Below are 23645 nucleotides of genomic sequence, written 5' to 3' on the forward strand. Positions count from 1 at the left end.
CAAATGTGGTATTTTTCTCCATTTATTTAAGAACTTATTATTATTTGGCCATACCTCTCAGCTTGTGGGATCTTAGTTCTCTGACCAGGGATTGAACCCCTGCCCCCTGTGCTGGAAACACAGAGTCTTAACCACTGGACCACCAGGGAATTTCCTCTCCATTTTTTTAGATTTTCTAAATCTCCCAGTGAGGTTTTATAATTTTCTATGTGGTGGTTTTACATATCTTTTGTTAGATTTATTTTCAGAGGTTTCATAAGTTTTAATGCTGTTATGGTATCTTTTAAATTTTTTTCGCTTTCTAACTGTTGTTGCTGATCCCAAATATTTTTCTGGAAGAAATAACAGATGTAATTTGTATGTGTCTGTTATCTGCTTTGCTGGGTGGAATGGGAAGAATTATGTAAAGAGAAATGAACAGGACAGACTGTTCACTTCGACATAACTCATTCCCCTTTCATAGGTTTTTCTCCTTTGTGTAAAATTTGGGAAGTACTCATTTGTTTTCCATATGTGTAGTCTGTGGAAGAAAGGGCAGATAATGTATTTTTTTTTCCTGTAAGAGTACACTGTATCCTTTCATGCTTTAGTGTTGCACAGGAGGTACTAATTAACTGCTGGGAGAAGTAAAAATTTTGAGTGGGCAGTTTCTGATCCAAATTACATTATTTTCTTGGGGAAAGGAAAGATTTGTTACTTATATTCCTCAGGAAGCCTGGTTGTCAAGGGTTTTTTAGATTAGCCAATGTGAAAATGCCCAAATCTTAAGCATGCTAGTTCATTAAGCAATTCTGCTTAAAATGTGATGTAGAGAATTTCATAACCTATTTCATCTCAGTACTGAGAGATAATCAATTTCCCATTCTTGAGTATTCATCACATGTTGTGCTAGGCTTCTGGAGAACAGATACCAGATAGAATCTCCCTCTTAAAGAAAGAAGGAAACAAACAAAAAACAACACACACACGCAAATAACTCCCCTATCCCAGAGAAAATTCTTATTAGCACATGGTTTATTTCCCGCTAGTTTTCTTCCAAATGTATGTTTTAAAAATAACTGAGCTAATACTATAGACTCAATTATGTGTCCTGCTTTTTTTCACTTAGCACTGGAGCTTAAGATTTTTTAGTTGTTGTAATACTTCTTATAAGTAGCCTTTTAATATGTGTAGAACTTCCATTCTGTGCCATCATTTATTTCATTTCCCCACTGATTGGACATTTGAATCATTTTCTGTTTTTCACACTTACACTAATATTTGGATGAACATTTTAAAAGCCTTTTCTGCATTTTAGGTTATTGAGGTCCTCAGAAGTGAAAATATTGGCTTAAAGAATTTGACCGTTTTAACATTGAAAAAATTTATTCAGTGACTGTTGAGCACTATCTGTATGCCAAGTATTGGAGAGACAGTAAGGAACAAGACAGATAAGGTTCTCATTGTCATGGAGTTTACAGTTAGTGAAAGACAGAAAGATTAAACAAAGAGTTATACAAGCCAATTCATAGTTACAAATTTTGGTAAGTGCTTAGGGGGAAAAAAGCACAAGATGTTAAACAGATTAGCAAATCTCACCGTGATGGTTCTAATTTAGGTGTGTGGGGAGGTGGGGAGGTTGGTCAGGAAAGGCCTCTTTGAGGGAGAGATGTTTAGGCTGATAGCCAAAACACAAGTAGTGAGCGCTTGGCTCAACAAAGCAAAGAGGGCATAGCCTGTGTTCAGACTGGGGAGAGGAGGAGGTGGGGAAAGGGGTCTGGGACAGGCAAGGGTTCACTGGGGAAAACTTGGCACAGAAGAGCTAAAAGAATATCATTCTGTCAGTGGAGAGAGTGAGAGAGAAAGTGATGTGAAATAAGTAGCTAGTTAGGGGCCAGATCACACAGGCCTTTGTAGGCCTTGTTAACAATTGAGGTTCTTGAGAAATATTGTCCCATTCCATTCCAGAGTGGCCCACCAATTTACAATTATGTCAACCCTGTTAGAGTGCCAGTTTCACTTACTAACATTGATAGTCTTATTTGTAAAGGACTTTGATGATGTGATCTTTGAAATGTTTTCATTTCAGTTCGTATTTCTTTGACGATTAGTGAGGAATAATCTTTCCCGAAATGTGTGTAGTTGTTTCATCATTTTTGACCAGTTCATTTCCTTTCTCACTAAAAGATCATTTTTAAGGTTCTTCCACAAGTACTCAAGTAACAGACTGGGAACCACTTGTCAGGAATTTAAAGAAGAGCTTCTTACATGTCTCTCATCTTAGTTCTCTGGATAAGGGGCTGGATTAGGTCAAGACTGGGTTTCTTTTGGCTGTGTTATTTTATGATTCATGGATATACAAGTGTGTGGAGTTGGGAATTGGAAAAGAAACTGATAAACTCTGGTGACTGTTTTTCTTAAGAGCCAGCTCACATCATCCTTCCCCTAAGAAACAATACAAGTCTCTGGTAACCAGAACCAACTGCTGCTTCTTTTACGTTTGTTTAGCTCATTGTTTGTACTTTTACTTAGCACTTCATTTCTTCTGTTTTAAGTTGTTGGTTAGAGATTTTCTACCTTACTTCATTATGAGGCCCTTGAGGACAGAGGCAGTGGCAGTCTGGTTCATCGTTGACTTTGTGCCCCCACTGGCGTTGATACCGTGCATTAATGACGGTATTTCAGACATGCTGAATGAATGAGCTGGCTGTTTATGTTTATGGCTATCATAGCCCTTAACATTGACCGTCCTTTGGAAAGTTAGCTGGAGGTATAGACTTCATCTGTCCTGAGGCTGAGGAATAGCATACCTGTGGTAATGTGTGAGCCTCCCAGGTTTGCAGGTCTTGACTGGGTTTCTCATCAATAGTAGGTTGTGTTCACAGGAAATGAAAACTGCCCAGGACCTGTAACAACTTGTCTGGGTGTTGGGTTTTGTTATCTTTTGGGTATTTTCACTTTGGCCAATACCAGTTGTCTGGGGGAGAGACTTAACTGGTTGGAGCCTGTAAAATTTCGATATGATGATTAGATCTTTGTAGAGCTGAACCTCAGTAAACTCCTGCATGTACTTGTGAGAACCCAAATCAGAAGTGGACATAGGAACAAGACTACATTTCTGTGTTCTGAAATCCCACAGAGATCACAAAAAGGCATTCTTAATTTTGTATACCTGTGTGTACTACATTCCGTCCTAGGAATTGATATCAGTTGTTAGTGAAGCTGACAGCTTTCAATGCTTAGTTTGTGTTAGGTGAGCCAGGTGCTCTGTTTCTCTGGTTCCTCCTACTCATCCCCTACAATTCGGGCATTTTCATTGTCATTAGCACTTAATATTCCTGAGGTTATTATTGTGGATGTCCTTTTTTATGTTAACCCTATACCTCAGTACTGTGGATAATTTCAGTCTTCCTCATGTAGTTTTCTAAGTAATAACATTGGCACGTGTTCTAGTGAAAGTTGTAGCAGACTACCTGCCTTTTCTGGGTAGGTAAGGATTCTTTTGTTGTTATGAACTTTTCCCATGCTGTTAGAATTTTCTGAGATAAATAGGGCTTTTCATTCCATTTGGCATACATTTATGAATGCTGTCACCTGTTAGACACTGTGTGAGCTCTGTTAATACAGAGGCATTAAACCATGTGGTAAAGAGCAGTAATAGAGTTGGGAACAGGCTCTGAAGGATCATGAATGAGGGGTATTTAGCATATCCATGGAGGGTGTGATCAGGGAGGCTTTCTGGAGAAGGCAGCACTTAAACTGAGTTTTGAAGGAGGAACGAGAGTCAGTTGGTAAGAAGGATGATTTTTAATCGAGGCAAAGGCTGGAGAGAAGGAGCACAGTTAAGAAGCTACTGCTGAAGTACTCACTACCACCTACAAAATATTCTGGTGAAAAACTTGAACCTGAATTGGGTCATGACTCTGTATGAGTCTAACTCCTAACTTACTGGATATAAAGGGGATGGAGCAGTATGTTAAATGGCACCTTTGGGATACAGTTAGCAAAATCCAAAATGTGGGGAACAGTCTGGTTATTTTCAACAAATAAACTACAAGAAAAGAAAAGAGGAAGTAGAAATCTATAGATTAAAAGAGCTTTAAGAGGGAATTTCCTGGCAGTCCAGTGGTTAGGACTCCATGCTTCCAATGCTGGGGGCCCGAGGTTGATCCCTCGTTGGGGAACTAAGATCCTGCAAGCTGCCTGGCGTGGCCAAAAAAAAAAAAAAGAGAGAGAGAGATACATTAATGAAATGCAATATGTTGTCCCTGTTGGACTCTGATTTGAATAAATCATCTATAAAAAATTTATGAGACAGGAGGGAACATTTGAACATCTACTGGATAGTTGATGATATTGAGGAACTTTTTTAAAATTTAGGTGTGGTAGTGGTATTGTAGTTATGTTAAGAAAATAGTTCTTATCTCCTGGGTTTACAGAATAAAGGTGAAATTAGGTGATGCCTAGAATTTGCTCCAGAGTGATCCGGTATTGGCTGGGTGCTGGGGGAAGCAGGCATGTATTGATAAATTTTGAAGCTAAGTGATGGGGTACATAAGCTGCTTATTATGCCATTCTTTCTACCTTTGTGTATGTTTGAACTTCTCTATAATGTCTTTATCGATAAAAAGTTGTTACTGTACTCCAGGCAAGAAATATTAGGGACCTAAAATAAAGCACTGGTTGTAGGGATGGAACAAAAAGGATGGATTTGAGAAATAAGTTATAAGATAATTAAACTTAGATGTTTGGGGCTGAAGGGAGGGGAGTCTAAGTTTATGGTTTAGGACCTGAGTACTGTTACCTAAGTTAGGGCGAATGGAAGCAATGTATCTTGAGGGGTTGGTGCAAAACAATGATATTGGAAGTTTGCTTTTGTACGTACTGAGTTTAGGATAGCCAAGCCACGTAGAGATGCATAGTTGGTAGCGTACAAGTAAAGGCAGGGCTTGATATGGATCAGTAGGTAGGTGGTGGTTAACCTTAAGAAAGGCCGAGGTTGCCCAGGGAGAATATGTACAAGAGGAAGGGAAAGGGGTGTTCTGAGAGGGGCAGAGAAAGAGGAGCCATTTAGAATTCTGAGAGGAAAGGTCAGAGAGGTAGGAAAGTAGGATTTTTAAAGGAAGTCAAGGAAATGGGAAATTTTAAGAAGAGTATGGAAACCATGACAAATCCAGTAGGAAGGTCAAGTAGGATGAGAACTTGTCTAGTTCCTCTTGATTATGAACATTAAAGGCCTTTGGGGAGCCAGTGGTGGGTGGGAAAGCTTTATGAATAAACTATATTGCTCTACTGCAGTTATTAAGTCCCTTTAGAGTGGATTAATGGACTGTAGATCACATTAAATTTTTGTTAATTAGCTAGAGAGTTATGATTAAAAGCAAGAGTTTTTATTTTATTGGGAATTAAGATCATTACCCTTCATTTCCCTGATTCCATCAACTTGAAAATCATGTTCACGTGTACAGAGACCTTTTCAAAGTTTACTTTAGTTCTCTATCTATGAAATTTTGCTAATTTGCACAAAAATTAGTGGATTTGAAGCTGCCATAGGAGTTCAGACTTTTAGAATTGTGAAACCTGTTTTAAAACCAGTTTTCACATTGAGTCTGATGCTGTGCTGATACTCTTCAGGGTGAATGCAAAATCCTAGCAGTAGGCAGATTATGTTGCTTGTTCGTTTTTTTTTTAAGATTAATTTTTTGGATTTCTGTTTTAAAAATTGTTTTCTTTTTATTTAGCTCCTTTTATCCCAAAGTGCAGATGAAATAATGGGTGTGGAGTTGCTGTGAAAAAGTTAAACAAATCAGTTGAAATGTGATGTGTTAATGTTACTACCACCACGTGACGTGACTGTCAGTACTGTATCTCTGTCCGGCTGGAATATTGACAGTTGACATTCCGAGCACTCTTCTACAGCAAACAGAAAAGTTTTGCAGAAGGGAAACAGCCCTCTGCCCTTCCTACCATCTTCTTTGCAGGAATCTTATAATTTGTATTTATTTTCCTCTAAGTACAGAACTGTGAGAACTTGTTTCACTTGAAAAACCCTCACACAGCAAATTGTCCAGCCCACATATGGACAAAGGAATGACTCAAGCTTTTAGGGATTCTTTTCCTTTAGTTGGTAACCTCTGGCCAGACTATCACGTAGTCTGAGAGTTGAAATTTACCCGTTTTTCATAAGATGGTTTGAGAGCTTGGTTGTGAGAAGGGGCCAGTGAGAATGCTTCTCTCTTCCCAGAGCAGCATTTAGCCCACACCGGCTGCCACTCCGTTGCCTGTTGAGTCATTCCCACAGTTCTATATAGAGCTTTTCTGGCTTTTCTTTTAAACATGATGTTCTTGGAGTGAGAAAGAAAGGAAGTTTTTTCTTCTCCACAGAATCTCCCCCACCGCAAATCTGAATTGCTTTCTCTTTTCTAATAACAGAATATTGCTGTCAGTCATTCTGAGACTACTTTCTCTTTTAAGACCTCTAAGTGCTTTCATTTATCATTTGTGTGACTACGTGAGCATTAAGGCATTTGCTGGGCTGAGTTTGCCCAATAGGCTTTCAAGATACAGGCTGTCACCCAGAAAAAACGAGGCATTCTAGCTAAACATACCAAAAATGGATTTCTAGTTTTCAGCTATTTAAAAGTCAATCAGGGACTTCCCTGTTGGCGCAGTGGTTAAGAATCCGCCTGCCAATGCAGGGGACATGGGTTCGAGCCCTGGTCCGGGAAGATCCCACATGCTGTGGAGCAGCTGAGCCTGTGTGCCACAACTACTGAGCCTGCACGCCTAGAGCCCGTGCTCCACAACAAGAGAAGCCACTGCAATGAGAAACCCGCGTACTGCAACGAAGAGTAGCCCCCGCTCACTGCAACTAGAGAAAAGCCTGCGCACAGCAACGAAGACCCAACGTAGCCCCCACCCCCAAAAAAGAAAGTCAATCAGATATGCTGAAAGGCATCTTAATATCCTTATTATGAATATCAGTAAAAAGTACTGTGAAGAGAAGAAATGAGTTTTTAATTTTGGATAAATGGAACTTGCTATAATTTGAAAAGATTTTAGTTTCTTTTTGTTTTTGCGATGAAAGATTAAAATGTCCATGTTCGTTTTTATTCAGAAGATCCTGCTCTGTGCTAGTGGAAAAAGGATTGAAGTTTCTTTATGAGGAAAGGGAAATTCTTATTTCTATAACTGTCTTCTTATGTGTTCCAAATGTCCAGCAAGATCATAAAGCATTTTAGAAAAGTCAATAACATCAGTAAGCTGTCTATTCACAGATCCCGTGTCTTACACAGGCACAAGTAAGGAGCTCTTTTAGGGGTTTGGCAGATCTGAAAGACAGATTTTAGCTCCGGAATGTATTCAGATGACTTTTTGTTTTGTTTTGTTTTTTTTGGTACGCGGGCCTCCCACTATTGTGGCCTCTCCCGTTGCGGAGCACAGGCTCCGGACGCACAGGCCCAGCGGCCACGGCTCACGGGCCCAGCCGCTCCGCGGCACGCGGGATCCTCCCGGACTGGGGCACAAACCCGCGTCCCCTGCATCGGCAGGCGGACTCTCAACCACTGCGCCACCAGGGAAGCCCCAGATGACTTTTTAAAACAGATATTTTAATTGGAGAAGGAGTGGAGAAAATATCTGTGCTTCTGTAGTTAAACATTCAACTTCCTTAGCCTGTTATCTGTAAGTACCACAGATGAAAAAGCCGTTAGAACGCTTTTTCAGAAAACTAACTCACCGCACATATTTATTTGTGTGTATGTGTTTATATATGCCTGATCCCATCCCACCTCCCATTAACGGGTCAGTAATTGGGCTGTGTCTTTCACAGGATTGAGCTGTTTGGATTATGTTCCGTCTGTTGCTCTAAACTGCATTAGCAGCCGAGCCCCTCATACTAAGGATTTGAACAAAACACTCGTCTTCTCTGCTTGAAAAGAGAGGGGGAAAAAAGCAGTTGATTTCTTTTCTGAACGTCTTTCTCTCCGTCTCTCTCCTCCCCCCAGAGACCAGTAGCAAGGGGAGGAGCTCACTCACTGTTCTAACCACACTTCATATGTCTTAACTTGAGTGCTTTTTGGTTTCCTGTCGGCAGTAAATCAACTCAGTGCCATCTTGACTTGTGTGAAGGGTGGATAAATTGGTAACTGCACTCAGAAGGGGAGTGAGTTCTCACAGTCTGATTTGAGCATAAGGCATGAGACTGAATTTATGAAAGCTTCAGTAGCCTCCGAAGACAACATCTTTCTTCTGCGACTTTGAGGTTTTTTCATTACATTTGTGGGCTCTTGTTTCTGAGAAGAACCTGTCATGACGCTACTGGAACCTGAGATGTTAATGATGGCTGTACAGTCCGGTAATTCCCGTATTGCCTGCAAATCCTATTTGCCATAGTTTTCTTAAAAAACATTGGGCATATTTGTACTAGGGTTGGATGGAGATGGAGAGGAAGATAGAGGGAGGGTAAATATAAATTGTCCAGTAAATGTACTGCATTTTCAGGTTTTTATTGTAAAAAATATTAATTATTTTTTCCTGATTGCAAATTCTAGATCTTCAGACATAGCTGTGAATTAGGTGCTTACCGATCTTAAGATTGTTCAGTGAGGAAACATGTGAGAAAAAACTACTTGTCTTCTTTAATCAAGTACTTTGTTATTGTCTGTGGTGCTGCTTTTAATGAGGGATAATTAAATTGCTTTTGCTGTTTTATACAGTACTGTCTTTAATCACTAATCTACACTCTTCTTTAAATGACTCTTTGTGAAAGCGTGCCTTAAAATTTTTCCTTAGCTGTTCTTCTCTTTTGTGGTAAATCTTTTATTTGTATCATCTTTTGGTTCTTTGGAAATGCTCTTGATAACATGTAGGATTGGGACTCTTAAGTTTTGGAGATGAGGAAGTTTGAGCAAGGAGGCAGCCAGTCAACAGAAGGAATGCAGGATTTTTGAAATTCTATCTCTTAAAAACAGTTTTCCCAATTTAAAAGTTATCTTTTAAAACATTAAAAAATTCCCAGTTTGTTTTTAATGATTTCTTTTAGTGTTCTTAAACTTGTAAGTTAGATATCTAAAAATAGGGAATGTTCTTTTGTTATTTTTAGACTTCTACTAAAATGTAGTCTGTAGTGTTTTCCTGTTCCAGAGAATATCTTGAAAGATTCATACAAGTGGCATTTGGGGACCTCTTCCCATCCACTGGCCTTCACTCAAAGGAAAATTAGACTCCTTGGTGCTGGCAGATACTGTCTCAGGCAGAACTGGTCTCACTGTTCTCCTCAGGGAGCGCTTAGATAGTATGTTGAAAGACACAGATATCCATCTGAAGACACAATCAGATGCTCTCACATTACACTTTATGGACAGGGTATGGTCAAAAAGGAAAGATATTGCTACTGTTCTGTTTTTTTCTGGTTTTACAAATAAGATCATGATGAGTCATTTATTAGTTGAGTCTTTCTGTTCATGTATGCTCTTCATTCCAGGTTCCTTTCCTTTTCCTCCCACAGATCTTTTGAGCTTTGTGTTCTAAACAAGATAGTATGCTTATCTGAATGTTTCCCATCTGTCTTTGATGAAATAGTTCCCAGTTAAAATGACTCAGATTTTTTTTTTTTTCCCTGTTCTGTATCCTGGTTCTCTGCTGTATGTGGGCAAGTGCATATTTTATTTTAGGAAGTAGAAGTTAGCATTTGGACTCTCTCTCCCTTCTTTGATCATCTTGTTACTTACAGATAATCTCAGTCCAGTAACTTTTCTTAATAAAGGTTAAAAGATTGCTTTTCTCTGAGCTGGGGTCTCACTGTTCCTAGCTGGATAAGGGAAAGGGACTTACTTAATATTTTCTTGTCTTGCCTAAGAGCTGTTTTTCCTGTGACATATGTTGGGTAGGGCTAGCCACCCATCTGTTGGACCAGCTACTTCATAAAACTTTTAAAGGATAATAGAATGTAAGACAAGTATGGATGAAATTGACAGGGGTATTGGATACAGGTAGAATGAAAGGTCTGCAGAGAATAGCATGTATGTGGACCTTTTTCTTTTGCATATGTTCATAAAAGTAAGGAAACTGGGTATAGAAAGGAGTAATAGCAAACCGATTGCTCTAGTACTTGTGGTTCCTAAATGTTCAAAAACCTTAGTACTGTGTTGCTTTGTAAAATTGTTACTGTTTTCTCCTGAAGCTGTAACCATTATACTGGATTGTAATAGTAAATAATAGGTGTATCTATGATAGGAAATGAAAAAGCATCTCTTATGAAGCTTTAATAAAAAAAAGAAGCCTATCGTTCTTTCTATAAAGTCAAGACATTTAGACTATGTGAGCTGTAGGTTTTCCAGCAATAAAGTATTTGGATTTCCATGAATATATGCTTTATAGGTGAAACTACTATTTAATGAAATGTTTAAAGTAATGAAACTCCTTTGACAAGATTCAAGATACAAAGTTTTCACCCTAAATTAAGCTTCAAGATACTGAATGTTACAGCAAAGTTCCAGGATACATTGTGTTTTCATTTAGTACTTGAAGCTTGGAGATTTTTGGTGAGGCATACTTGCATGAGGAGACTTTCATCCTCCTCACTGCTAGTCGTCTCCTTCTGACCCTTTGAGATCCAGTACAGATGCTGCCTTTCTGTGAAACCTCTCTCGATAGGGTCAGCCCTTCCTTCTCTCTGTTCCTGCACCACCTTTACAATGTAGACTAATTATCATTTTTCATGTCTTCCTAATTAGATTATTAGCTTCTCAAAGGCTATATATTCATCCATATATTGGCTCCTGACATTGGCACGTGGTAGACACTCAGTATGTATTTTCTTTTTATGTATGTATATATGTATGTATGTATGTATGTATGTCTGCATTGGGTCTTTGTTGCTGTACGCGGGCTTCCTTTAGTTGCAGCGAGTGGGGGCTACTCTTCGTTGCAGTGCGTGGGCTTCTTATTGTGGTGGCTTCTCTTGTTGGGGAGCACGGGCTCTAGGTGCGTGGGCTTCAGTAGTTGTGGCATGTGGGCTCAGTAGTTGTGGCACGTGGGCTCAGTAGTTGTGGCTCGCAGGCTCTAGAGCGCAGGCTCAATAGTTGTGACGCACGGGCTTAGTTGCTCTGTGGCATGTGGGATCTTCCTGGACCGGGGCTCGAACCCGTGTCCCTTCATTGGCAGGCAGATTCTTAACCACTGCGCCACCAGGGAAGCCCCATGTATTTTATTTTTTTAATGAATGAAGAAATCTGGTTTGGCATACTTACCCTAATAAATTGGCATAAGCGTCCTAAATCAAGATTTTATGAAAGTATTTTAAGATCTGTTGTTGTATTAAGACATGAATCCTCTAACTATCATCCTGTATCTTAGCCAGGCCTTGCCCTAAGCATGTGCTGTTGAAAGCACAGCTTTCAAAACTGAAGTTCTTCCGCATCTCAGGATGTGCAGTGTGCATTGTCTTCCTGCCATGTGTACTGCTAAATCCAGGTGTTCTGATCAAGTCACAGAGGATTAAAGCACCTGTCACCCCTATGGAAACCTATCTAGATCATTGTGATTAGAAAACTAATTATCTGAGATGGACATATGGGATTTCTGAAGCTAAGACCAAGGGAGTATTGGGGCACAGCACTGACTCTGGTATGTTTTAGAAACAAGGAATGCCAGGGCTCAGCCCTTGACAGCTAATATGTAAGGCTTTGACCAGGCAGGCCCTGTCCCTGCATCCAGCCAGTGCAGTCTTCTTACTAGTTTATAACTGTACAACGGTGGATCATAGTTCCTTTGTAGAGAAAAGGATTGAAGCAGTTTCCTAGGTATGTTTGGTCACAGGATACACACCTAATCTGGATGAGGCACGGTTAGGGAGTCAGTTTGTTTTTTCTGTCTCTCTTGTGTGCATATCTCTGCACACCCACCCACCCATGCACACACACAGACTCCATCTGCACCCTACACCCCCCCTCCCCACTCTTGTCTTGTATAGGATATCTTTGGAAGGACTAAGAAACTGGCAACAGTGACTGCCTTAGGGAGAAGGGATGGAGAGCTGGGGGATTGGGACAGAAGAGACTTTTTGTTCCACAAAAGAATGGAGTTCTCTTTTAAATTTATTATGATTATGGGATACCCCATAATTGTGAAAGAACATGTAGAGTACATATTACAACAGTATATAGAACACACAAGCCCATGGACACATTATCCAACCTGAGAAATGCAGCACAGTGTACACTAAAGTCCTCTAATTACCCTCTTCGATTTGTCCCTTAGAAAACTGCTTTGTTAGTTTGCTTTTAACTGTGTATACCTTTAAAATTTTTTATGTGTGTACCCCATACATGCTACCATATAAAAGTGTTTCCTTGGTCCATTTACTCTCTCATTCCTTGATGTCTGTATACTTAATTCTTGCATATTTATTTAACTTCTGGTTCCCTAATCATTACAGTTTGCCTCTGACCTGTATATTTTATAATAGTGTGGGTTAGAGAGAGAGGAGGAGTAATTCATAAAAATAAAGTTAAAGGAAGATGGCGGGCAGACAACTTTTGCCCTTTTAGGTGATACATTAATTCTTTAAGGAAGGGCCCCCTGTTTGGGTTCACATCACTCAGGGGTCTATAGTGCTAGTGAAAAACTCCAGAACCTTCAGCAATAACTACCTTTTGGATCTACTAATACTCTAAATATTAATGTGGGCTTTTAAAAATATGTTTTTGTTTATGTTCAAGAAATTTTAGAGCTTGAAGGAAACCTTAGGTATTTTCTTGTCCTCTCCTTTATTTAAGATGAGGAATTTGGCCCTTTGAGGTTAGTTAATTTCCTGAAGTCACATGATTAATTAGTGGAAGAGATGGAAGGAGAATTCATTTCCTTACTCCCATGACAGTGCTCTTTCTGCTATAACATACTTAACAAAGAAACCATAAGAGACCTTTGATGTATGAGATTGTTTATAATTTCCCCCAGAGATCTTGGTTTCTTTGGGTTTTTCCTTGCAGGTTTCTCCCACTACTCAGAGTGACTCACATCTTAAGAGGTAGAGATAAAAATCAGTGCCTGGGTGTCTACCTCCTGCCCCTGGGAAGTGGAGTCAGATGCTACAGGCCCTGTGGTTCCCTGGTTCCCTGGTGGACCTCCATCTTGCCTTGTCTTCTCTGGCCTGAGTGCTGATCTCATACCTTGATGATGATCTCAGAAGACAGGTAGGCAGACAAACAGATGTTGTCATCAGTATTCTGGATTGCATCTTACTGCCCTTTCTCTGACTTATTAATTTATCTGGGGTCCCCTTAGAGTTAAGACCCAGATCAAAGGAATTTGAATTTGTCTGTCTGTCTCTATCTTTTTTTCTTCCCTTTTGTTTCCTTTTGGATGAGGCAAGCTGTCAAGACCATGAACCACAGTTTTAGCTTTATTAAAACAGTGCCAAATTAAATAAAGATGAGTCTCATACAGTCTTGTTTCTTTTGGAACTTCACTTTTATGATTACCACATGCATTATTTTTGAAAGGATTTTCTTTATAATAACAAGGGGGGAAAAAATAAAAACCTCCCGCTTTGCCATCAACAACAAAAAACAACGTTCTCTGCCTTGCTCTCAACAAGCTAAAGGGCAGTATCAGACTGAGCTCATGTTGTTAGGGGTCTAGGGCATCCTTAATCTCACGGCACCCACATAAATGGGGTGGTGGCAGCAGTCTAGTGAGAGTACAGAGGGCCTAGAAAAGAGGTATCTGTGGCAATTACATAGTGAAAATAAACTCAGTAGTGGAATTTTTATAGTGTATCATACTTCTAAAGTGTTTTTATGTATATTATCTTATTTGATCTTCCCAACAATTTTAAGGTATCTGTACCTTCACATTTTGTAGGGTAGGAAACTGAGGCTTAGAGAGGCTTCGAGACACACAGTAAGAGATGGAATATATGTTTAAATTTAGGTTTTTTACTTGAAACACTGCTTACTTATATGTTCCATTTAGAATGAAAAGTCAGATCGTATCCCTCCTCACTGAGAACCTGCCACTGGTTCTTATTCACAGAAAAAGCCCAAGTCCTTACAAGGCCCCAGCCCTGTAACTCTCAGACTACACTCCTCCTCCTCTCTCCTTGCTCATTCTGTCCCAGCCGTGCTGGCCTCTCAGCTGACCCTGCACACCTTAGGCTGTGCTCCGTTTCAGGGCTTTCCTACTTGGCATTCTTTCTGCTCGAGCACTCTTTGCTGGGTAGCCTCATGGCCTGCTCCCTCACCTCCTTCAGATCTTTGTTCCAGTGTCACTTTCTCAGTTAGGCCTTCTCTGACCATCCTGTTTTTTAAAATTCTGCTTTTATTTTTCTTCATACCACTTACCATCTGACAGAATACAGTCGTCCCTTGGTTTCTGTGGGGAAACCAAGGGACGACTTGGTTCCAGCCCACTCCCCACCCCCAATACCAAAATTCATGGATGCTCAAGTCCCTTTTATAAAATGGTGTAGTATTTGTATATAACCTATGCACATCCTCCCATATATTTTGAATCATCTCTAGTTTACTTATAATACCTAATACAATGTAAATGTTGTGTAAATAGTTGCCTGTGCAGCAAATTAAAGTTTTGCTTTTTGGAACTTTCTGGAATTTTTTTTTCCCCCAAATATTATCAATCTGTGTTTGGTTGAATCAGTGGATGCAGAGCCTGTGCATATGCAGGACTGACTATATGTGATTTATTTGTTTATTGGTTACTGCTGTCTTTCCCTACAAGAAAATAAATACCTCAAAGTAGGGGATTTTTCTCTTTTGTTTTTGTGCTGTGTTTCCAGTGCCTGTAAGGGTACCTGATGCATAGTATGCACTTAATAATAATTCTTGAGTAAATGATTTACCAAAAACTTTGGGATATGTTTTAGGCAGGTATGTTCCTGAGGACATGCCTTTCAACTATTCTGTGTAGCATGCACTGCAGTAACTAGTGCAGTGGTTTTCAAGGTGTGGTCTGGGGACCTCTGGGCATCCCTGAGACCTTTCCAGTGGATGTGAGATGGAAGCTCTTTATTTATTTATACTGAGGTGTTATTTGCCTTTTTTACTATTGTCCACTCATGGGTGTACTGTGTAGTTTTCCAGAGCTACATGCTGGTATGATATGTCAACAGATTGAATGCAGTATCATGTATGAAAATCCAGCTGTCGTGGGGGGAGGGAGACGCAAGAGGGAAGGGATGTGGGAACAGATGTATATGTATGACTGATTCACTTTGTTATAAAGCAGAAACTAATAAAAAAAAAGAAAAAAAAAGAAAATTCAGCTGTCTTAGTAAGTTGTATGTTAAAGAGATTTGCAAAAATGGTAAAATGGCACTCTTTTTGCTTTTTTTTTGGAAAATAATTATATTTTTTCATAAAAATATATATGTTAACATATAGTGGGTTTATTGCTATTTTTAAAGAAATAATAGATATTTTAAATGCTTTCAGTTTTAATTTCTTATATGATAAGTAGTAATAGATATCATCATATAAACAAAAGCTCTTTGAAATTATCAGTAACTATAAGAGGGCAAAGGAGTCCTGATGTCAAAAAGGTTGAGAAGAATAGGGGTATAGTGTTCAAGAGCATAGACTTTGGAACCCAGGTTTCTTAGCTCTGCCACTACTACCAGCTCTGTGACCTTGGGCAAATTACTTAACCTCTCTGTGCCTGTTGGTTCGTCTGTTAAAAAAAAAAAAAGGTAGTAATATCAATACCAACCCCAAGAAGTTGTAAGTATTAAATAACTTAATGTATGTAAAATGCTTATAACAGTTCCTGGTACATAATAAATGCTGTATGTTTTTTGATGTTATTGTGGTTGTTTTTGGGTTTTTTTGTTGGTCTTTGAATACTATTAGGTGCAGATAGTTTTTATTTCTTCCTGGATATTCTGACAACTTGCCACAACTTTCTTGATATTTGGCAACTCATAAATTTTTAAAAAATATCTTTCTTCTTTAATCTTGAAGTACTTCTGGAAATTTGTTCTAAAGATATTTTCAAAGGTATATATATGTGTGTGTGTGTGTAATATAAGGATGCTCATAGAAGTATTTTTTTAACATCTTTATTGGAGTATAATTGCTTTTCAATTTCGTGTTAGTTTCTTCTGTATAACAAAGTGAATCAGCTATATGTATACATATATCCCCAGCAGTATTCTTTATGATAGAAAAAACAGAAACAAACAGAAACAACCAATACTTTAGCAATAGAGTATTGGTTAAATAACTTATGATATATTCATATAATTGGTACTAATGTAGTCATAAGGTTATTTAAAGATGTGGGAAAATGTTTACCCTTTATCCATATAATCCAAAAAAATGGCTATAAGGATATATATCAGAATATTAATAGCTGTCTCTGGGTAGTGGGATTTCATAGTAGATTTTTTTTTCTTCCTTTGAGTTTTCCTGTATCTTTCTAATTTTCCATTTTAAGCATATATTTCTGTTGTATTGATATAAAGCTCATATTAAATAGGTGTGTGTGTGTGTGTGTGTGTGTACACGTAGGTAGTTGAAAGAGGCAGAAAATGGCTGGAAGTGTAGTGTCTTGGATCAGGAGCTAGAACTGTTGATTTTGGGAACTCTTCCGTCAAAGCACTCCACTGACCAAACAGTGAATGATAAGGAGGCACTCCATCCCATTAGGCTGTTCCATCTGACCAGTCTAGTTTGTCTAAACTTCTTTTATATTTTTTGCCTTGTTTCTATTTTGTAAGATTTATTGAAATTTATCTTCGCAGTGTTTGTATTAGGTCATGTTCTTGGCAAAGCTGCAGATCCTTCCCGTGCACGGTAACTTACTCTCAATTTGCTGAACCTTTCAGCAAAGTTTTTATGAACTAAAAACACGCTAAGTTCTTTTGTTTGTTTTTGATGGGTAAGAAAAATCTGAGTTCTCTTAGGCATAAAATAGTGGTGTTAGTATAAAATGTTTTAACTGTTTAAAAGTACCTTTCTGTAGTATATTTTGTTCTTTGACTGTAGGGTAGGTGTGAAAATCCTCTTAACAGTCCATCTACTCTTTAACAGAAAGCCATAGTTCATATTGCCTCATCTTTGCCTTGTAGTTAGGAACCGAAGCACTTATACTGAAGAATTATATTCCTTAAATCAGTGCCATAAGACTAATTTATAAAATATTTGGCTGTGTAGAGTGTTGAAAATTTATGGTGTTAACATTAAGTAGGCTATCCAAACAGATGCTATAACCTTGCTAACCCTTCTAACACCTTGCTACTCAAAGTGTGTTCCAAGGACCAGTATCATCTGTATCACCTGGGAGCCTGTTAGGAATGCACAATCTCAGGCTCCACTTCAGACGTGCAATCAGAATCTTTATTTTAACAAGGTCCTCAGGTGCGTATTAAAGTTGAAGCGTGTTGTTCCAACAGATATTTTATTTTTATTGACTTTGTTTTGGAGGTGAACAGGTGAAAGAAGTAAAGATGATCTGTTGGTGTATTTTTTTTTTTTTTAAAAAGGAGCAAACTGTTGATACATAAAACACACCCTGGACAGCTCTCCAAAGAATCATGCCGGGTGAAAAAGCTAATCCGAAAAGGTTACATATATGATTCCATTTGTATAACATTCTTTTTTTTTATGTTTCAAACTTTTTTATTAAGAAGTATGACTAGGAATATAATTATACACACACACACACACACACACACAGTGTTTCTAAAAGAGTATTACCAAATTGCAAATACTAAAAAGTCCTAAAACTGGCAAAAATAACAAGCATTTATAAGTATTTCAAACACATCATTCCAAAAAAAATTATTTGTGAAATTCACGTTTTTAAGGCACAAAGTAATTTAACTTTCAAAGATACGGGTTTTCCCAACTAGCATTCGAAGATGTTTAAAGCTCTACTCCAAATCCCTTAAAAACATATTGAAGAGACATATAAAATCAAGTCATGACCTTAGGAGAACTATTATTGAACAGTGGGCTCCCCAAGCATTTTCCCTTAGGGAAAATAGGTAGAGTACTTAAAATGATTTTTTCCATTAGGTATAACAATGAATCAATTTGAAACTACTGAGTACCCAGAATTGTAGCACGGAGGAATAATGTGTATAATATTCTTGAAATGACAAAATGATAGTTATTGAGAACACATTGACGCCTCTTGGGGGCTGAGATGAGGTGATGCTGGGAGGAAAGTAATTGTGGCTATCAAAGGTCAACATGAGGGATCCTTGTAGTGATGGAATATTCTGTATCTTGACTGTATCAGTGTCAGTATCATGGTTGTAATGTTGCACTATAGTTTTGCAAGCTGTTATCATTGGGGGGGGGGACTGGGTGAAGGGTAAACCGGATCTCTGAATTATTTCTTACAACTGAGTGGGAATCTATAATCATCTCAAAGTAAAAAGTTTAAGAAAACTCAGACAGTTTGGCATCTTTTCAAAAAGTTAAACAGATTTACCATATGACCCAGAAATTCTACTCCTAGGTGTATACACGAGAAAACTGAAAACATCGCTCCACATAAAAACTTGTACACAAGTGTTCATAGCAGCATTAGCCAAAAGTGGAAACGCCCCAAATGTCCATCACTTAATGAATGGATAAACAAAATGTAGTATATCCTTATAATGGAATATTATTCACCAATAGAAAGGAACAAAGTACTAAACTATTCTATAAAATGGATGAACCTTGAAAGCACGCCAAGTGACAGAAGATAGACACAAAAGGCCACATATTGTATAATTCCATTTATATGAAATGTCCAGAATAGGCAAATCCATAGAGACAGAAAGAATAGTGGTTGCCAGGGCTTGGTGGTAGGACAGTGATGGGGAATGACTATTAATAGATACAGATTTCTTGGGGGTAATGAAAATATTCTGGAACTAGATAGTGGTGATGGTTGTACAACTTTGGGAATATTCTAAAAACTACTGAATTATAGACTTTGAATGGGTGAATTGAATAGAATGTGAATGATACCTCAATTAAAAAGAAGTCTGAGGAAAACAATGCAGCTTTCTCTAGAGTGACAGGTAGCCTATCAGTTGTTGCCTGGAGCCAGAAGCGGAAAGAGAAGTTAACTACAAAGGGGCATAAGAGCACTTGAGGGGGTGAAAATGTCGTGTATCTTGATTGTTATATTGGTTATGCAGGTGTATACATTTGTCAAAAGGCATTGAACTTGTATGCTTAAAATGGGTAAGTCTGTCATATCTAGATTAAACTTCAATAAAATTGATTTCAAAAACTTGTAAAATTATCTCTGATTGTTTTAAGCTTAAAGTCACCTTTACATTAAAACTCTCTCATCTTTATAAATACAAGGCTAACAACTGTTTAAAAAATTAACTTCGTGGACTCTGACTTCTATTGCTGATTTCTATCTCCTTTTTCCATCTAGTCAGTTTACAAAGTGAAATTAGATTGATCATTTTCAGTCAGACTGTGCTCTTATGCTTTTGAACTATTATGATTCTGTTGCTGCGCTTTTTAAAACCTATGAGTGGGTGTGATTATTCTAAAAATTTTTTTAAAGTTTAAAGTTTGTGGAATATTTTATGGACTTTTGTTGCTTTTTTCCTTTTATGAACAACAGAAAAATGTTCCATTGGGTATAACAAATCAGGTTGATTGCCTTTCACCTTCATACACTCTGGAGTACCCTGAGCTAATTTGGGCACCAGGAGATTGGAGTTAAAATTACTCCGGAAGGAAGTAAGCCAAAAGGAGAAAAGGAGGTAACACTGCTAGGTAATGCTTAAAAAAACAAACAAAACACAACAAAACCCCAAGTGTGTGAACTTCTTTCTCACCCACATCACCTCTGTCTCCCTGATCTCTTGTCAGGAAGTGTGCCATATTACACAAAAACCTCCAAGGTTTGAGAACAGTTGTGGAAGATAATCTCTAAGTTAGTAAAACCAGCTCTGTAGGTGGTTCCTGAGCTTTCTCCCTGAGGTTTCCGTCCCTTGCCCTCACTCATTTCTTGGGCCTAACCATGCCTAAACCCAGGGGTAGAGTACTTCCCATTTAAAATTCTCCACAGGTGAAGAAAATTTTTATTATTTCCCTTAAGCATAGGCAAGACAGCCTTATATTTGAAAAACAAATCATTAAAAATTAGTAGAGATAGGAAACTATATTCAATATCTTGTAATAACTATAATGGAAAATAATCTGAAACTATATATATGTATGTATATAACTGAATCACTTTGCTGCAGATCTGAAACTAACAATATTGTAAATCAACTATACTTAAATAAAAATCCCTTTAATATGTTAACATAGATAACATGTTTTAAAAAAATAGCTATATTTTCTAAAATAAAAAATTAGTAAGAGAATGACATTGTTTTACATTTTTGCATATCTCTTTAATATGTGGCTTAATAGAAGAAAGAAAAAAAAAAAAAAAACTAGTAGAGACCAAACAGGACAATGCAACAAACCATAAAACATAAGAGACACATTTATAGAGTATGGAATTCTAAGTAGATTTTATAAGAATTCCAGGAAAAATATAGAAATATATTTAAAATAAAATAATAGTAGCTAATACATTTTAATTGGGATTTACTATGTGCCAGTGTTCCAAGCTCCTTACATATATTAGCTCTTTTAATCTTTGCAATAAGTATGTGAAATGGATGCTCTCATTATCCCATTTTACAGATGGTGAAATTGAGGGGCAAAGTAGATAAAGGAACGTGTCCACACGCCTGGCAAGTGGTAGAACTAAGATTGCACCCAGATGGTCTGGCTTCAGAATCCATGCTCTTTACCACTACATTATATTGCTTTCCACGTGAACTTTTATCTCCCAATAAATATATAGTAGCTCTTGACAGGCTACCCAGCTTGTCTAGGTTCCTTGTCCTGTTCTTTCATTACATAGCCTACCTTCTTTTTTACCCTCTTCCCTCCCTGCCTTATCCCCCACACCCCCAGAACACTATGACATAATTGTTAAACACATTTCTAACTTTTTTCTCTTTTTGAATATCTGTATTAAATTTTCTTGTCCTAGATCTCCTCTCTACATAGGGATGACCTTTTCCCCTACATTTAACCCTACTTAGAAAGCCTTCATACAAGCCCTAACCTTTGCCTAGAAGCTTCCCTCCTTTTAACAGTGATTCTTGTACCTGTTCACGAGGATTAGAAAGGATGCTATTTTGAATTGCAGTGTAGCAAGATTTCTGACTCAACACCCATGGCCCAAACCAGCTTCATATGTTTGAAACTAAGCAAAACCTCCTGAGTGTGTTGCCATAAACGTGCATTAGAAATTTTTTCCGATGTTGCAAATAGTTTCTGTGGGTAGGAAGTAAATTTAAATCTGTATATCTTTAGGAACATTTTCTGTGTGAAGGTCCTTGCTGACTCTGGTAAGAAAAAAAGGTCCCCTTGCCTCCTTCCCCCTTTTCTTCTGAGCTCTGTAGTATAGAGCTTTCAGAACATCCTAACAGCTGAGTTTTATATCTGCTAAGTCAGTCCAGATGTTTGCAAATAATCTCGCATTAGTTTTATGCTAAAGATCCCCTTGCAGCTTGGCTTTTGGTCAACTGACTCAGTGTTACTAAATTTATATTTAATCCCAACTAAGGTGGTTAGTATGAATGTTTTTAGAAAAGTCTTGATAAATTTGAAGGAAAACTATTTTTTTGATGTACTCTTAGAATTTCATAGGTGTTACATGAAAAGTGTTTGAGAATCTAGAAAAACGTGGTCCCCTCCATAGGGATCATATGCTAGTTTAGATAGTTTGGAATAAGAGCTTAGATATCTAGTTCTGAAGTCAGTATTTGTACTCATGAAATAGTAGGTGAGTTTCTCAGCGTGCATGGTTCATTTTATCCATTCCTGCCTACTTCTCCAGCTGCACCTCCTGATCTTCTTCCTTTTGCTTTCTAGGTTCCATCCTTCCTTAGGGTCTCAGAGAATGCCCCCCTAGCGTGCCCCTCCCCTCTGGTTATTTTCATTCTTTCTCATTCTCTCTTTCTTCATGCATTTATACTTAAGAGATTATATGTTTATTTGTGGGACTTTTTGATTGTTTAATGTGTGTTTCCCTCACTAGTTTATAAACTCTATGAAGACCTTACCTGTTATTGTTCATTTTAATTTTATCTAGCCTGTTAATTTTGTTTTGCCACTTTATATCTAGCATCTATCTAGCTTGATACCTAGTTGGTGCTGAATAAATGTTAATGAGTGAATGAAGTGAACGTGAAATATTGGAGAGATTGGGAAGAAAGCCACTCTTGGAACATTTGGTATTAGGTTCCCCAACCCAACTATTTCTCTAAGAGCAAGTGCAGAGTATCCCGCTAAGGATGAGTCTATAGTTTCTTTATAAGATGTAGAGGGTCATAGTTTTTTGTACCGTCTTTCCCTCTCCATCATTCATTTTGAGAAAAGTCATTCTCAATTTTTGTGAAATTGTCAAGATACATAAACTACAGAGTATTTGTATCTCTATCACTAGATACACTTCTGCCCTAGGTTGAAACAAAAGTTATCTCTTGCTTCAAGTAAGGAGCTAGTACCTATTTGGGAGCATTATGTTTTGGCCAATTGATTAGAGAATTTAAATTTTTTCCTTTTTAATACACTTAATTTTGTCTGAGGCTTTGGGAGATCATCATGGCATATTTAAGTCAAAGGACTTAATTTTTATTAAAGTGGCAAGCATTCATTTTGCAATTTAAAAGCTCAAGCTCAAACCAAGAGTTTAATGTCTGAATACTTCTGCTTCTTGCCCATTGATTTCTTACCTCCTGCATTACAGAGTACTCTTGTGAGATATGTGGCGCTCCTGAAAGCACTTGTCTCAGTCTACTCAGTTTCAAAAATCGTTTTCATAAGAACATTAGACAGCCTTAAACTTGGCGTGCTGGTAGTGGGACTAAAGTACCACAAACAGACTTTATTCCTAGGAAAACTTTCCTTCCTTCTAATTTCTTTCTTTTGTTACTTTAGGCTTTCTAAATTATCTTTGTTCTTTGGAGGTGTTTGGAAATTTCTTTTCCTAGTAAAAGAGTTACAAAAAAATAAGATTTAGAAAATTTATAGTTTAACAAATACTCTTGTACACTATTCATAATAAAGACGGATCAGTTAGTTTACAAATTACTTTAAAGATGCAAATTGCTAAGTGGTGGTGTTATGGGTTCTTGGCTTTTCAGGATGTCATCCCTTTTAGCCCTGTAGCTAAATATCAAGAGGCTACATGTTCAAACATAAAGCATTAGCCTCTGCCAACATTACATCAGCTCTACAAAACCTCATTGGCTAATTATCCCCTGGGACTAGGACATGGATTTGGCAGCTTGTGAAAGCTGCTATTTCCAATTTCTCCCTTCCTGGCTGTGACATATCCCAAAGGAATGAAGTTGAGAAATAACCATCTTCTTCTGAAAGCTCTCAACCTCTCATTCCCACAGTGGTTCTCATGGTCAGGGATAGAAGATCCCTTCCACTTGAGGAGTCCTTGTAGCTGATGATATATTCTTTAAGTAGTGGCCAAGGCACCCTGAATGAGCCATGGAAGGGTGATGGCAAGGAGCCTCAGGTTCCTTGAGGTATGTTTCTGGGTGGTTGTCTATGAGAATCCTAGTGCTTTTGTTGGGATCCTCTTTATATTGCCAGAATTGA

General features: G+C 38.0%; 1 protein-coding gene across 4 annotated transcripts in view; it reads left to right on the forward strand.

The window, feature by feature from the left end:
* Positions 1-7784: 7784 nt before the first annotated feature.
* Positions 7785-23645, forward strand: part of LOC308624640 (myocardin-related transcription factor A-like) — a 108223-nt gene continuing 92362 nt past the window's right edge. Inside the window, exon 1 of one of the 4 annotated variants that reach the window (XM_081248101.1) lies at positions 7785-8335. In XM_081248101.1, coding sequence (XP_081104227.1) covers positions 8290-8335 — 46 coding nt within the window. In that variant the 5' untranslated portion in view covers positions 7785-8289. The remainder of the gene's footprint in view (positions 8336-23645) is intronic. The other 3 variants (XM_081248100.1, XM_081248099.1, XM_081248102.1) reach the window with 3 other exon arrangements.

This window comes from Mesoplodon bidens (genome assembly GCF_964165515.1).
Source record: "Mesoplodon bidens genome assembly, chromosome: 11".
Classification (NCBI taxonomy): Eukaryota; Metazoa; Chordata; class Mammalia; order Artiodactyla; family Ziphiidae; genus Mesoplodon; species Mesoplodon bidens.